Source organism: Chiloscyllium punctatum, chromosome 5 (assembly GCF_047496795.1).
Source record: "Chiloscyllium punctatum isolate Juve2018m chromosome 5, sChiPun1.3, whole genome shotgun sequence".
Taxonomy (NCBI): Eukaryota; Metazoa; Chordata; class Chondrichthyes; order Orectolobiformes; family Hemiscylliidae; genus Chiloscyllium; species Chiloscyllium punctatum.
In genome coordinates this window covers 114,329,722-114,341,871 of record NC_092743.1, presented here as the reverse complement: position 1 = coordinate 114,341,871, position 12,150 = coordinate 114,329,722, and the positions used below count along the sequence as shown (strand labels likewise).

The following is a 12,150-nucleotide window of genomic DNA, read 5'->3' as shown; positions in this document are numbered from 1 at the left end:
TGTAAAGTGGAAATGAAAAAGGTACCCACCCTGGCTAAACAGCGTTAATCTAACCTTTTCTGCCCTATGTAACAAACATTTCAACTCAGATTGGAATAAATCGGCATACCAGTCTATTGTACTGACATTTCAAATGTTGCTTTAAATGCCAAAATGAACTTGTGAAGCAAATCTTTGTTTCTGCTGCTTTTGTATGTGCTTCAGCCTACGCATCCTCCCACTTTATAGCTCTCTGCCTTTTCCACCCAGATTCTGCAACTTACAGGCACAGATCCTCTTGCAAATCAGCCGTCTCATTCCTTTTTTAAAAAATTGCTGTCACTTCGTCTCATGCAAGTAGCTCCCAAAAGATCACATGATCAACTGTTAGTCAATTTTCAACAACAATCAATTCAAGTCCCTATCTCAAAATACTCGCCATGAATACAACAGAGGCTTATTCCGGCATCTTTACCCTTTCTCCCTTCACTAGGTGCTCAGCAGCCAATCAGCTAAAAGGTGACATCATCTCATCTAGCCACTGCCAGATAGAGGTGAAAATTCCCCTTGCATATAAATTCTGTTCTCATACACAACTGCAATTCCTTTATTGCAGATTCTACTAGATTCAACCTGCTTAGGTGAAATAAGATCCAGCACTTTAGCATTGAATGGTTTTCTACATTATATTTTCTTTAGCCTTATTTAATTATACAGCTATTGTTACTTAATAATCAATTTTTAAAAATTCTTTCAATAATGAGGCACCTTTAATTTTAAAGACTAAGCTGAAATAGCTTTTAATTTTAATCAATTAGCAAATATTGCATTTACAAGGTGCAATATTGCTGCTCTTGTCTATGAAAAGATTTTTTAATCTGTTGGCCTACAGCACAGCCATACTGATTTTGAGTATGCAAGCTTGTGCTTAAGGTTCTGTGCTCTGAAGTCAAGACACAATTCATAAATTCAAATTAACAGGGTATGGTTCAATTTTGCTGCTTTGCATTTAGTTTCTTAAATTCCAATATAATGAGAACAACATCTTAGCTTCTTAAAACACCTCCTATGTAATAAAACTTCCTAAGGCACTTCGCAGGAATATTATTAAACAAAATATGACACCTAGCCACATTAAGAACCATGCCAACAGCCTGGTCAAAGAAGCAGACTTTTGCCTTAATAGTTCATGGCACGTCAATGGTGGAGTGTTGAAAATCGCAGCTGCTCAAATGCCAGAATGAGATATGCACACAGCTCAGAGAGTTGAAAGGCTGGAGTGCATTACTGTGGTAGGGATGGATGAGGGCAAAGAAGAATAACAGAAAATTTATCAGGTTAAGATGTTGCTTGACAGGGAGAAAAAGTAGCTACATGATAGGTGAATAAGAAATTGGCAGAATTGTGGATGATCTCGAAAATACAAAAAGTTGAACATGGGAAACCGTATAAATAAGGGTTTCAAAAGTCAGTGAGCTGAGACAGAGAGTAAGTCAGGTAAAGTTCAGGAGGTGGAAATTAGGTGTCTTAGTGAGGTGCAACCGTGTGATTGGAAGAAAGCCTCAGCAGTTAAATAAAACAACCAATATTGTAAACATTTAGTCTCCAAGTGTTGTCAGGAAGAGGGATAGAGTCAGCAGCACAAATACAGTTGGAAGCATGGACTGAAAACAGTGGCTTCAGTCTTGCAAATATTTAATGGTGGAAACTTGTTCTTATCCAGTACAGGATGTCAGATAAGCAGTCTGATAACTTAGCAACAGTGAAGGAGACACAGGAACATGGGACCTAGAGAGATTGTGATGAGATAGTACTAGATGTCATCAGCATGCGCATGGGAACTAATACTGTGCATCTGGATGACATTGCCAAGAGCAACATGCAGATAACTGATGGCAGGATTGTGGGGAAAGAAGGCAACGATAATTCCTCGGGGGTCACCATACATAATGGAACACAATTATCAGGCATCCACAACCACTACAAGTTAGAAATTGACTTTTCGCACAGTCAGTTCAGCTGTTTAGATGAAGAGTACCAAAAACAGCAGACTCATTATTACTATCTAGGAGTAAACCTAATAAAGTGACAACGTTACGTTATGGACTCTTTGGTAGGAGCTAACCAAAGTTTCTAAAGAGATGTTAGAGTTCCGTGCTTGTTACAGGTGCTGTATGATAGCTGTAAAATCAACTTACTCCTAAGTTGAGCCTGACATCTCACAAGAGACAATCACATACCTTAAATGTAATGTAACTGGCCACTATATAATATATAATAAACCTATTCACAGTTAGATGAATTGATGACAGGGAGTGTGTACAAAAGGAAATTCATCCAGCAACCAATGGCTGATTGGTCTATTGTCTTGTGACTTGCTGTCAATGATAAAGACTATTGCCTACCAACAGCTATGTGATTTGCTTCCAGATAGCTGAACAGCTTAAAGCAAAATACAGTGGATGCACAAAATCTGAAATTAAAATTGAAAGTGCCAGAAAAACTCAAATGCTGCCAAACCTGCTGGGTTTCTCTAGCACATTCCATTTTTATTATAAATTGAACAGTTTGCACGTATTAATGAGATGTTCAGATGCCTTCTGCAAAGAATGTGTTACCTGTTTGTGTGCAGTTAGAAAAAAACCTAAAGCCTGAATAAAACCAGTTAATTTTCCTCATTCGTTGCTGTAAGCTGTAAGCTGTTGCTTTGAACAATAACCCAGATGATTTATAAGTATAAATTGTAAAAGAGTACTTAAAAAGAATAGCAGGGACAATTAAGAAAAAAGTGAATTAATGGAGGCATGTGACACATCTGAAGTAATAAATTAATACTTTGCATGTGTCTTAAACAAGGAGGTGGATGTTACTCAGACCATGGTGACAAAGGATGAAGCTCTGCTGCTCGTAGGGTTTGAAATTGATTAAAAGGTGTTGGATGGACTGTTGGTACTTAAAGTTGATGAGGCACCAGGACTGGATTAGATACATCCAAGTATATTGAAGGAAGTGACAGTAGAAATTGCAGAAGCAATAGTCATAATCCTTGAGACTTCCCTAGACTCAGGGAATGGGTTAAAAGGACTGGAGCACTACAAACATCACATCCTTGTCAGAAAAAAAGGTGCATTGATAAATCCAGCATACAACCATACAAAATAGGAACAGAAGTAGAGCATGCGGCTCATCAAAGCACAGACTCCTGCAGATCTCCACTCATTACATCCTACCAATCAGACAAAGATCCAGCAAGCCAGCCAATGTTGTATCTGTGCTAGTATGATACCACCTATATCATATGCTAGTTTCCATAATAATTTTTGATATGGAACCTTACCAATGTCTCTGGACATCAAAATACAGTATGTTTACAGGCTAGTCTATCCATAGCATATGTCACTCAAAACAAAGAAAACTTACAGCCCAGGAACAGGCCCTTCAGCCCTCCAAGCCTACTCCTTCAACAAACTCCAATAAATTGGTTAAACATGATTTCCCCATTCCCAAAACCATGTTGACTCTTCACAATTACCCTGAATCTTTCTCGGTATGCAGCTTTAATCTCCTTAAAAATCAATTTTAACACTATCCCTACAACAGGCATCAAAGTAACTGGCGTAAAATAAAGCAAAGTGGGTATGCTGGAAATCTAAAACAGAAGTGGAAAGTGCTGGAGAAATGCCGCATCCGTGGAGAGAAATGTTCATCTGTAGAAAGAATGTTCTGACAAAGGTTTACCGGATTCAAAAGATTAATTCTGTGTTTCTTCCCACAGATGCTGCCAGACCTGCTGAGTTTTGCCAGCATTTTCTGTTCTTTTATTAAGCTAATTGGTTTATAGTTTTCTATTTTCTGTCTACTTCCCTTATTCAATAGTGGGATTAAATTTGTTACTTGCACATCTGGTGAAACTTTTCCTGTGTTATGACCAGACCACAGGTGAGGTTGCCAAATTCTTTATAGTTTGAGACAGGATACCCCAAACTGTTAAGCTTCTGGGGAACCCTTTACCTGTGGTTACCTTTTGCTCAGGCCTATATGAACTTATGTTTTAAAAGGAGCCAGTTTAAACAGGATTTCTTATTAATTACAATTACCCCAACTATTGCCATGTCTCTATCACAAGAACCCAATACAATAGATTCTGCTATAATGCAGTAATTCTGTTCTCATGCAATCCTGTGTTAAAAGAAAATTGCGTAATAGCAGCACCATTTAAACTAATGGAGCCGCAACTGCATTATAACCAATACACGCTTTAAAAGTTCATGCTTTAGAACGATGTCCCCAATTCTTCAATCACGTTATAGCAAATTTGCATTAATGAAATGCATGTTATAGCAGAATTACCTATATTTCTTTTTAAATACTTTGTCCCACACTGTGGTTACTGCTAGATGGCCTGTGGACCAGTCCCAGTATTATAGAGCAGAGCAATCAATTTAACTGCAGTGGCAGGTAAACATTTAGAAACACTTAATTGGGAACATCTTAGTAGTCACATGGATAAAGGTGGGTTGATCATAAAAAAGTTAGCTTGAATTTCTAAAGCAAAACTCATGTTTGACTAAATTGCTGGAGTTTTTGAAGAAATATTGGAAAGGACAGTTGACAGTAATAATGTTGCTATGGTTTACATGGATTTTCAATAAATTTGACACAGTGCCTCACGACAGCCTTGTGAGATAAGTTATAACTCGTGGAGTAAAAGGGACAGTAGCTGTGTGAATACAAAACTGGAGAAGTAATTGGGACAGATGGTAATAGTCAGTGGATATTCTTTGGGCTTGTAGAAGAGTTCCCTGGAGTCGGTATTGGGACCCTTAGGAAAATGGCTTTGTCTTAATACTCATTCGGAGAAGCAGTGCAGATACAATGCGCCAAGATATCTAAGAATGACTAAACCATTGAATATCAAGGAGAGATGGCTAGAAACTCCCTTTTTGGAATTGGTTATTCTCTGGTACTCATATGGCATGATTGTTCCTTGTTCTTTATCAGTCTGAACTTGAATGATTTCCAAGTGTTGCACGTAAACACGAGCCATTTCAGTAACTGAGGAACTGCGAATGGTATTAAATGCATTAACCACGAGTCAGCATCCCCACTGCTTACCTTATGATGGAGGAAAAATCACTGATGCATCAACTTAAGATACTTGGGCCGAGGACACTACCCTGAAAAACTTTTGAAACAATGTCCTGACCTCCAATAACTATCTTCCTTGCTGCTAGGTATAACTCTGAACACCAATCCTTCTAACCACGGACACCACACTGAGTCAAATGCTGCCACAATGTCTTTCACGTATCCACATTAAATATAAAACTTGTTCGTCACTTCTCCCAATTTCCCACAAGTTGCAGAAAAAATTAATGACAAGTTAGCTTGACTGAGCATTTTTTCATGTGACTAGTTTTATTACATCTGTTTGTGAATTGACAGATCACCGAAACTTGAAACTTCACCCCATCTTGCATGTGACATTACCTGTGCCAGCACCACAATTGGAATCACTGGATGTGACCAAAATGAGCAGCAAGATGGTACAATGCTCAGTCCACGTATAAATCCGTACTGGTTTGTGGGACCTGGATGAGTTGATAAGTGTAAATTTGTGAAGGGGGATACAAATGTTCTCAACGGGGAGAGGGGCAAGCAAGAGGTCATTGCCCACATTGGAAACAACGACATAGGAAGGGAAAAGGTTGAGACTCTGAAGGGAGATTACAGAGAGTTAGGCATAAATTTAAAAAGGAGGTCCTCGAGAGTAGTAATATCTGGACTACTCCCGGTGCTACAAGCCAGTGAGGATAGGAATAGGAGGATAGAGCAGATGAAAGCATGGCTGAGGAGCTGGTGTATGGGAGAAGGATTCACATTTTTGGATCATTGGAATCTTTTTTGGGGTAGAAGTGACCTGTACAAGAAGGACGGATTGCACCTAAATTGGAAGGGGGCTAATATACTGGCAGGGAAATTTGCTAGAGCTGCTCAGGAGATTTAAACTAGTAAAAGGGGGGGGGGGGGGGGGGGGGAGAAGGCACGGTTGGGACCCAGGGAGATAGTGAGGAAACAGATCAATCTGAGACTAGTACAGTTGAGAACCGAAGCGAGTCAAACAGAGTCAGGGCAGGCAGGGACAAGGTAGGAATAATAAATTAAACTGCATTTGTTTCAATGCAAGGGGCCTAACAGGGAAGGCAGATGAACTCAGGACATGGTTAGGAACATGGGACTGGGCTATCATAGCAATCACAGAAACATGGCTCAGGGATGGGTCGGACTGGCAGCTTAATGTTCCAGGATACAAATGCTACAGGAACGATAGAAAGGGAGGCAAGAGAGGAGGGGGAATGGCATTTTTGATAAGGGATAGCATTACAGCTGTGCGGAGGGAGGATATTCCCGGAAATACATCCAGGGAAGTTATTTGGGTGGAACTGAGAAATAAGAAAGAGATGATCACCTTATTGGGATTGTATTATAGACCCCCTAATAGTCAGAGGGAAATTGAGAAACAAACTTGTAAGGAGATCTCAGCTATCTGTAAGAATAATAGGGTAGTTATGGTAGGGGATTTTAACTTTCCAAACATAGACTGGGACTGCCATAGTGTTAAGGGTTTAGATGGAGAGGAATTTGTTAAGCATGTACAAAAAAATTTTCTGATTCAGTATGTGGATGTACCTACTCGAGAAGGTGCAAAACTTGATCTACTCTTGGGAAATAAGGCAGGGCAGGTGACTGAGGTGTCAGTGGGGGAGCACTTTGGGGCCAGCGACCACAATTCTACTAGATTTAAAATAGTGATGGAAAAGGATAGACCAGATCTGAAAGTTGAAGTTCTAAATTGGAGAAAGGCCAATTTTGACGGTATTAGGCTAGTACTTTCAAAAGCTGATTGGGGGCAGATGTTCGCAGGTAAAGGGGCAGCTGGAAAATGGGAAGCCTTCAGAAATGAGATAATGAGAATCCAGAGAGGTATGGACTGAATAGATCAAGTGAATCCTTAGAAGAGTATAAAGACAGTAGGAGTATATTTAAGAGGGAAATCAGGAGGGCTAAAAGGGGACATGAGATACCTTTGGCACATAAAATTAAGGAGAATCTAAAGGATTTTTACAAATATGTTAAGGACAAAAGGGTAACTAGGGAGACAATAGGGCCCCTCAAAGATCAGCAAGGCAGCCTTTATGTGGAACCACAGGAAATGGGGGAGATATTAAACAAGTATTTTGCATCAGTATTTACTGTGGAAATGGACATGGAAGATATAGAATGTAGGGAAATAGATGGTGACACCTTGCAAAATGTCCATATTATAGAGGAGGAAGTGCTGGATGTCTTGAAATGCATAAAGGTGGATAAATCCCAAGGACCTGATAAGGTATCCCTTAGAACTCTGTGGGAAGCTAGGGAAGTGATTGCTGGGCCTCTTGCTGAGATATTTGTATCATCAATAGTCACAGGTGAGGTGCTGGAAGACTGGAGGTTGGCTAACGTGGTGCCACTGTTTAAGAAGGGTGGTAAGGATAAGCCAGGGAACTACAGACCAATGAGCATGACATCAGTGGTGGGCAAGTTGTTGGATGGAATCCTGAGGGACAGGATGTACATGTATTTGGAAAGGCAAGGACTGATTAAGGATAGTCAACATGGCTTTGTGTATGGGAAACCATGTCTCACAAACTTGACTGAGTTTTCTGAAGAAGTAACAAAGAGGATTGATGAGGGCAGAGTGGTAGATGTGATCTATATGGACTTCAGTAAGACGTTCGACAAGGTTCCCCATGGGAGACTAGTTAGCAAGGTTAGATCGCATAGAATACAGGGAGAACTAGCCATTTGGATACAGAACTGGCTCAAAGGTAGAAGACAGAGGGTGGTGGTGGAGACTGAAGGCCTGTGACCAGTGGAATGCCCCAAGGATTGATGCTGGGTCCTCTACGTTTCATTATTTATATAAAGGTTTGGGATACGAGCATAAGAGGTATAGTTAGTAAGTTTGCAGATGACACAAAATTATGAGGGGCATGGATAGGATAAATAGACAAAGTCTTTTCTCTGGAGTGGGTGAGTCCAGAACTAGAGGGCATAGGTTTAGGGTGAGAGGGGAAAGATTTAAAAGAGATGTAATGGCAACTTTTTCACGCAGAGGGTGGTACGTGTATGGAATTAGCTGCCAGAGGAAGTGGTGGAGGCTGATACAATTGCAACATTTAAAAGGCATTTGGATGGTTATATGAATAGGAAGGGTTTGGAGGGACATGGACCAGGTGCTGCAGGTGGGGCTAGATTGGTTTGGGATATCCGATTGGCCTGGACGGGTTGGTCCAAAGGGTCTGTTTCCATGCTGTACATCTCTATGACTGAATGAAATGTGGGAATGAATTTTTTTTTAGATAACTTAACATGTTGGTTATGGAAGCATCAAAGGAATTGTCTTTGATAACTTCCAGAAGTTATAAGAAAATTCCAATAAAAACAAACAACAGAACCGAATACCTATAGCCTACCAACAGTTTTTTTTAAAATTGGGGAACTGGGGTTAAAACGGATAGAAAATAATTTTTGAATATTTTACAATGTTTTCCTGGTGTCAGAAAGGAGTTCAAGACTACATGGTTTCACGTGACTCCAGTTGATGTAAGGAAGAACACTTGTGAAAGGATGTTATTCATCAATAATCCTCTAGGTTAAATTTATCTGGTAAAGTGTCGTTAAAGTAACTGAGAAGTCAGTTAGATGAAAAGTTTGAATGACTAATAAAATACTGCAAATATATTCCAAGCAGATTCTCGATTGCTGTCTGCTACAAACAACTATGAAGTGAAACCCACATCCCATGAAATAAAGAAGCCAGTCCATGAATAGTTCCATCAGCTTCTTGAATAAACACAAATTATACCTCACTCACCCCAACCTCTTCATAAAATACAATGGATCAGTATATAAAAAGTCTTAAATCTGAAAACTAGAACATAACCTACAAATTTGCAAGGTGTCTTAAACCTTAGGATGCAGGGGTAATGAGCTGAAGAAGAAAGCACAAACCTTTTCAACAAATTCATCAGTTTTCAAAGATACAAGCATTTAGAAACTTGGCTAAGAATAACACATTTTCAAAATTATATTATTTTGAAACCCTAACACTCAACCTAAATTAGTTTTATCCAGCAATATTGTTCATGCTTGACCATTACAACTTTTTTAGCTTGGTACTGATCATGCTGCCATTTTCATTGCTTCAAATTTTTCATACAAGTCAACAGTGAATTAGCAGAAATCAAGTCAGTTGGTTGACCTGAGACAATGCTGATAACAAAACAAATACCTCAAGGTCTACATCACAGTGGAATTTACATGATCCACCATAATGGAATTAAACATCACACATTCCACTTTAGCCAGTCCTCAATAATGTTTGTCAGCAATTAATTGGTAGTTAATATATTTTAGTCTCAGAAGAAATGAATGTTGCAACAATAACCAAGTCACAGGATGAAGACAAAAAACATACAATTACAAAAAAACAATTTTTGTGACAGTGTAGTCAATTTATCAGACAGGAAGCTAAAGGATTATACTGGACCTGCCTTGTCTGAGCACCTCATCCTCTGGCTCTTATACCCTACAAACCAATAAATTCAAGCTCCTTTACAAATGAGTCCACAGCCAAAAACATATCTAACCCACTCACGAGAATCTTAACTCCTGTGTCATCCTTTTAATTTGATGGCAAAGTTCCAAGCTGTCTAGGCTTCCCATCTACATTCACTTAAAACTGGGTCATCTTAATAAATCATTCTTCACTTAACACTTATCCAAAATGTATTTTTTAAACCAGATATTTGGTGGTCATCTGCCTGTATTTCAAGGTAAAAGTCAATTTTTAGCTGTTGGAAGTTACTTCATATGATTTACAATATTAAAATGAACTAAACTAGTGCCTGGTGTTGTGGCAGATTTGTATTGGTATATTTCAAATTTCACCAACATTTGCTGCCAATTTTAAAGGTAATTTTGTATTGTTTACACTCTCATTACACACTTTCCAAGAGCTTAATTGGCAGTACTGTTTAGACATGAGTGAAGAAAAATGAACATCTTTCAAAATTTCTCTCAAGTATTTATGTTTTATCTTAAATATTAAGATATGGAAATGTGAATATTGATGGTAAAGTTGACATTTATTACTGATAATTAATCACCCTTGAGAAGGTGATGATGAGCATTCTTTAACCACTGCGTAGGTAAGGAAGATCAGGAGTATTGACCTTACAATGAAGAGGAAGGCTAACCATGTCCAAGTCATAAGACTATAAGACCATAAGACATAGGAACAGAAATTAGGCCATTTATCCCATCGTGTCCGCTCCACCCTTCAATCATAGCTAATTGGGTTGAGAAACCTATTTTCCCACTTTCCCCCTGTAACCTTTGATCCCCTTGGCAATCAAGAACTTAACTACCTCTGGTTTAAATAAATTCACTGATCTGGCCTCTACAGCCTTCTGTGGCAATTAATTCCATAGATTCACCAGTCTCTGGCTAAAAAGATTTCTCGTTATCTCCATTCTAAAAGGTCTTCCCTTTACTCTAAGGCTGTGCCCTCCAGTCCTCATATCTTTTGCCAATGGAATCATCTTCCCAGCATCCACTCTGTCCAGGTCATTCAGTATTCTGAAAGTTACAATCAGATCCCCCAATCATCCTCCTAAACTCCCTCGAGTATTGTCTCAGAGTCCTCAAATGTTCCACATTTGTTCAGCCTGTCATTCCTAGGATCATTCTAGTGAACCTCCAGGCTCTAGTGAACCTGCTCCAGGGCCAATACATCTTTCCTGAAGTTTGGGGCCCAAATTGCTTACAATATTCTAAATATGTCTGACCAGGGCCTTATAAAGCCTCAGAAGTATATCCCAGCTTTTATATTCTAGTCTTCTCAAGATGAATGATAACATTGTATTTGCCTTCCTAATTACTGACTTAAAGTGCAAGTTTACCTTAAGACTAGGACTAGGATTCTGAAGTTCCTTTGCACTTGAGATTTCTGAATTTTCATCCCATTTAGAAAACAGTCGATGCCTTTATTCTTCCTACCAAAGTGCATGACCTCACACTTTCCCATGTTGCATTTCATCTGCCACTTCTTTGCCCTCTCTCCTAATCTGTCTAAATCTTTCTGCAGCCTCTCCACCTCCTCACATTTGGCCCTCCCCCTATCTTTGTATCATCTGCAAACCTAGCCAGAATGCCCTCAGTTCCTTGATCCAGGTTGTTAATGTATAAACTGAAAAGTTGTGGTCCCAACACTGACCCTTGTGAAACACCACTAGTCACCAGTTTCCATCCTAAGAAGGACCCTTTTCTCCCCACTCTCTGCCTTCTGCCAGACTGCCAATCTTCTATCCATGTTAGTACCTGGCCTCTCACACCATGGGCCTTTATCTTACTCAGCAACCTCCTGTGCGCACCTTATCAAGGACCTTCTGGAAGTCCAGATAGATAACATCTATTGGTTCTCCTTGGTCTAATCTGCTCATTACCTCCTCAAAGAACTGAAACAGATTTGTCAGGCATGACCTCCCTTGATGAAACCATGCTGGCTTTGCCCTATTTAACATGCACGCCCAAATATTCAAAAATCTCATCAGATGGTTTGTGATTTGGAGAGGAATCTGGACATTTGCTACCTATAAACTTCTTGATGGGAGAGGTTACTATTTGAGAGGTGAAGCAGAAACAGCCATGGTAATTGTCCCATCATCCAGTTTGCACTGCAGCCAAAATGTGCCACTCCATGGTGTGGAAGATGTGCATGTTGGAGGTGATGGTCGTGCTGGAGATCAGGGATCTCTTCATTGGTGCCGAACCTCTTGAATGTTGCTTCAGCTCTATCCAGCCAGGCAAGCAGACAGTAAAATTTGTGTCTTGTAAATGCTTGATGATGTTTGGAAAATCTGGAAGTGAGAGGCCTGCTTTCATAGCCACTTCAGTAGCTAAAACAGTTGAATCTCTGCTTAATGGTAAGCCCAGGATGTTGACAACAGAGGTAATTATGCTACGAAATGTATTTAGATTATTTCTACTGCTCAAATGTTACTTGCCACTTATCAGTCCATATCTGGATATTCATCCAATCTTGATGTATTCCAGCATAAGGTG

The 12,150-nt window shown here is 39.6% G+C and overlaps 1 protein-coding gene across 39 annotated transcripts in view; it reads right to left on the bottom strand.

The window, feature by feature from the left end:
- Positions 1–12,150, bottom strand: part of clasp2 (cytoplasmic linker associated protein 2) — a 320,216-nt gene that overhangs the window by 225,885 nt on the left and 82,181 nt on the right. For 3 of the 39 annotated variants that reach the window (XM_072571137.1, XM_072571146.1, XM_072571147.1), the window contains exon 1: positions 264–451. The exons of 34 other annotated variants lie outside the window; for them this stretch is intronic. In XM_072571137.1, coding sequence (XP_072427238.1) covers positions 264–297 — 34 coding nt within the window. In that variant the 5' untranslated portion in view covers positions 298–451. Of the gene's footprint in view, positions 1–29; positions 52–263; positions 453–12,150 lie in introns of those variants that run through there. 2 more of the 39 variants (XM_072571148.1, XM_072571139.1) reach the window with 2 other exon arrangements.